The sequence below is a fragment of the Penaeus japonicus genome, unplaced genomic scaffold, assembly GCF_977035675.1.
Source record: "Penaeus japonicus unplaced genomic scaffold, GWHDUDI00000001_assembly GWHDUDI00000013, whole genome shotgun sequence".
NCBI lineage: Eukaryota > Metazoa > Arthropoda > Malacostraca > Decapoda > Penaeidae > Penaeus > Penaeus japonicus.
The window spans coordinates 42793374-42798373 of record NW_028234415.1 but is presented as its reverse complement, the minus strand read 5'-3'; the positions used below and the strand labels follow the sequence as shown (position 1 = coordinate 42798373).

The 5000-nt window shown below is 32.5% G+C and overlaps 1 protein-coding gene across 1 annotated transcript in view; it reads right to left on the bottom strand.

Annotated features, from left to right (window-relative positions):
* Nucleotides 1-5000, bottom strand: part of LOC122267338 (uncharacterized) — a 42391-nt gene that overhangs the window by 12798 nt on the left and 24593 nt on the right. Inside the window, exons 5-6 of the mRNA XM_086542958.1 lie at nt 4334-4359; nt 3721-3849 (exon numbers count right to left, since the gene is read on the bottom strand). Coding sequence (XP_086399084.1) covers nt 3721-3849; nt 4334-4359 — 155 coding nt within the window. The remainder of the gene's footprint in view (nt 1-3720; nt 3850-4333; nt 4360-5000) is intronic.

Genomic DNA, 5000 nt, shown 5'->3' with positions numbered 1-5000 from the left:
TAGTACAGAGAGGCTGTGAGGAATCCCCCCCCCCCCCACTTAAATTATCCTATTGTATAAGTGTTGTATCCTCGGCAAATATTCACTTGCATTTCGCTTTTTTTTTAAGCATAGCTATCTATTTTTCTCATTCACATAATAAAATCCCCCCCTTTTTTCTAAAAAAAAGAAAAAAAGTCAAGGATGAGGCATTTATAAGAAATTTATTCGTTTACATAAGTATGCGATTTTGAATTACATATCCGCTATGGGTGTGCAGTAACCTGATTTAAATTCCACACTCGTATGATTTTGGTTACTTATTCATTTACCTCCTTTTTTTTTATATTTATACATACTTACATACATTGCGTATTCTTGCATATATAACGTTTATATAACTTGGGAGTATTATATATTACGTTCCCTTGCATCTGTTGCAGCAAAGAGAATTATAAAGTGTGTCAAAGTCTCTCTGAAGTTGATTTTTTAACCTTGTTTCATTCACCCAAAAACTGCACCTCATATTACCCAACGCTTGATGCTTATTCATAAAAAAAAATTGATATAAACCATACTCAACTTATAACTGTGAATTATTTCATTCCTCGAACGAGATCTTACCATGATTACCTAACTCACAGTTATACGTGTTCACTCCTGGCGTACAAGCTGTTTTTTTTTTTTTTTTTTTTTTTTTTTTTTTCCTATACATTTAGTGATATTTTCTATGTAAAGGATACCAAACTACCTGTGACTCTGAGGTTACGTATATGAAAACCGACTTGGTTTACTAAACAGGAGATTAGTTATATCTCATCTTGCATCTCAATGGTAAATTCAGAGCCCTTTGGAAAGCTCCGTTTCGTTTCCTTACGTGTAGGCCTTACTTAATGCATAATACATAAACACATATTCACACACACACACACTCACATACAAACACACATACATACACACACACACACACACACACACACACACACACACACACACATATATATATATATATATATATATATATATATATATATATATGTATATATATATGTATGTATGTATATATGTATATATATATAGATATATATATATATATATATATATATATATATATATATATATATATATATATATATATGTATATATATATGTATATATATATGTATGTATGTATATATGTATATATATATATATATATATATATATATATATATATATATATATATATATATTTGGGTGTGTGTGTGTGTGTGTGTGTCTGTGTGTATACATAATATATATATATATATATTTATTCATATATATATATATATATATATATATATTATATATATTATATGTTTATGTATATATGTATATATATACATATATATATATATATATATATATATATATATATATATATATATATATATATATTATGTATATATATATATGCATGTATGTATATATGTATATATATATATATATATATATATATATATATATATATATATATATATATATATATATGGTATAATATATATATATATATGCATGTATGTATATATATATATATATATATATATATATATATATATATATTGAGATCCTCAACTTCAATGTCTGGTAGCGCAAGGTATCGAAGAAATTGGACCACTTTCGCTTACTTCATTTGGAAACTTCATTAACTTCCGGGGACCGCGTGTAGCACTATCTGCATGCATCTCCTGTCATTATCGTCTTTATAATCGTTATCATTATCATCATCATTATCGTCATTATTACTAGTATTATCATTACTATTATCATAATCATTGTTTTTTTTGTTTTTTGTTACTATCTTTCCTATTATCAATATCATTATTAGTGCTATCAATTTTATCATCATCATCACATAACTGTTATTGTCATTATGATTGTTATCATCATTATCATCATCATCATCATCACCACCACCACCACCATCATTATCATTAACCTTGATATCATTATTCTACCTTTCTGAAACCACACTTATGACAATGATCACTATTACTTTTTTTGTGTTATTAAACAAGCAAACTAGAATTCATACACGCGCAAAGTCATGCAAGCATATGTGCACAGAAACACGTGTAGGCATGAATATCAAAGCACCCCCCCCACACACACACACTAGCCAATATACATATACAAGCACCTGCAAACATTCATGCACATAAGCACCCATACGTACATAATTACATACACATACCCCACCATCTATACATACACTCAAGCACCTTCTCCCACACACAACACTCAAGCAACCTCTTCCAAACAAGCACACACAAGCAACTTCTTATAAGCAAGCGCACACAAGCAACTTCGTCCAAACAAGCACACACAAACAACCTTTTCTAAACAAGCATACACAAGAAACTTCTTCCAAACAAGCACACACAAACAACCTCTTACAAACAAGCACACACAAACAACTTCTTCCAAACAAGCACATATAAACAACCTCTTACAAACAACCTCTTCCAAACAAGCACACACAAACAACCTCTTCCAAACAAGCACACACAAACAAGCACACATAAACAACCTCTTCCAAACAAGCACACACAAACAACCTCTTCTAAACAAGCACACACAAACAACCTCTTCCAAACAAGCACACACAAACAACCTCTTCCAAACAAGCACACACAAACAACCTCTTCCAAACAAGCACACACAAACAACCTCTTCCAAACAAGCACACACAAACAACCTCTTCCAAACAAGCACACATAAACAACCTCTTCCAAACAAGCACACCTAACAACCTCTTCCAAACAAGCACACACAAACAACCTCTTCCAAACAAGCACACACAAACAACCTCTTCCAAACAAGCACACATAAACAACCTCTTCCAAACAAGCACACCTAACAACCTCTTCCAAACAAGCACATACAAACAACCTATTCAAACCAAGCACACACAAACAACGTCTTCCAAACAAGCACACACAAACAACCTCTTCCAAACAAGCACATACAAACAACCTATTCAAACCAAGCACACACAAACAACGTCTTCCAAACAAGCACACACAAACAACCTCTTCCAAACAAGCACATACAAACAACCTATTCAAACCAAGCACACACAAACAACGTCTTCCAAACAAGCACACACAAACAACCTCTTCCAAACAAGCACACACAAACAACCTCTTCCAAACAAGCACACATAAACAACCTCTTCCAAACAAACACACAAGCAACCTCTTCCAAACAAGCACACACAAACAACCTCTTCCAAACAAGCACACACAAACAACCTCTTCCAAACAAGCACACATAAACAACCTCTTCCAAACAAGCACACCTAACAACCTCTTCCAAACAAGCACACCTAACAACCTCCTCCAAACAAGCACACCTAACAACCTCTTCCAAACAAGCACACCTAACAACCTCTTCCAAACAAGCACACACAAGCGACTTCTTCCAAGCAAGCACACACAAACAACCTCTTCCAAACAAGCACATAAGAGCAACCTCTTCTAAACAAGCATACCTAACATCTTTCAAACAAGCACACACAAGCAACCTTTCTCCCACACACACCCAAGCACACACACCCTCTCCCATAAACACCCAAGACCCCCTCCCTACACCCACCCCCCCTTTCACCACACATACCAAAGTACCCACAAGCATGAAATACACAAGCATGAAATACCACAAGCATGAAATACCCACACCTACACATATCCCATTTCAAGCAAGAAATGTGGCACTAACCTTTGTCCAGGTGGGCACTGGCACGTCAGCAGCCTGCAGCATTAGCAACACGTGATATGGCACCATTAGCAGCACTGACGTCAGCATGGAACAGCATAGCACAGTCACCCCCATGACTGATTTCAGCACCTGGTTAAGAAGAAAACGAGACGGGTCGTAGTGTTAATATCTTTATATCGTTGTTATTTTCATTATTATTATTATCATTGTTATTATTATTATCAATATTGTTATTATTGTTATCATTCTTATTTTTATTATTATCATTATTGTTATTATTATCATTATTATTATCATTATCATTGTTATCATTATCATTATTATTATTATCATTATTATTATCAACATGTCTAGTTAATACACGCAATGATAATTAAAATAATAATAATAATAATAATCAAAATAATAATGATAGAAATGATAGCAATAATAACAACAATAATGATGATAATAATAGTAATATTATGATATCATAATACTAACAGTAATAATGAAAATAGAACCGATTATAATAACAATAATCATAGGAATAACAATAACATTGAAAACAACAATTACAATGACAACAATAATATCATCATTATCATTACCATCATTATAACAAACTACGAACAGCGACAACAATAATAAGGAAAAGACCTTAAAGAAATCAATAAATTTAATAGGAAAGATCGAGCTCAGAAATAATAGGGTCGCTGGCAACTCATCCTGGAGAAAAAAAAAGTAAAATGGAACTTGGCAATTGTGTATATGTTTCTGGCATGAAAATTAACTAAACGTCAAGAACAGAAATATGGAATTGATTTGATTTAGTTATTGTAGGAATTGTTTAATACTTTAGTGATTATATAACATGATGGTTGAAAAATACATACGGACTTTTTCGAACATATCATTATTTTATTTCCAGTTTGGGATTCGGTATTTTTGGAGCTGTGTCTTTCCGATTAATTTATTTTGGATAAAGAAATCCCATAAATTGAAACGAAAAGTTATCTTGAATGAAAATAATGACAATGTGAGCAAATAATCCCCAAAAAAGAGAAATCTTTAACAGGGAGGGGATACAGAGCTAAAATTATTTCAGCTTACAAAACAAAAAGGACGGACAAAGACAAAGAGTTAAATGCAATTAAAAAAGAGTGAAATAAATAGACGCTTCAAGCTCTCGCGACTCCCCGAAATAGAAAACGGATACGAAAACACTTTAATCCCGAGGTCTCTGAAAATGGAGGCACTAAACTGACCCCAATTAAAAATCCGCACAATGTCATTTAACT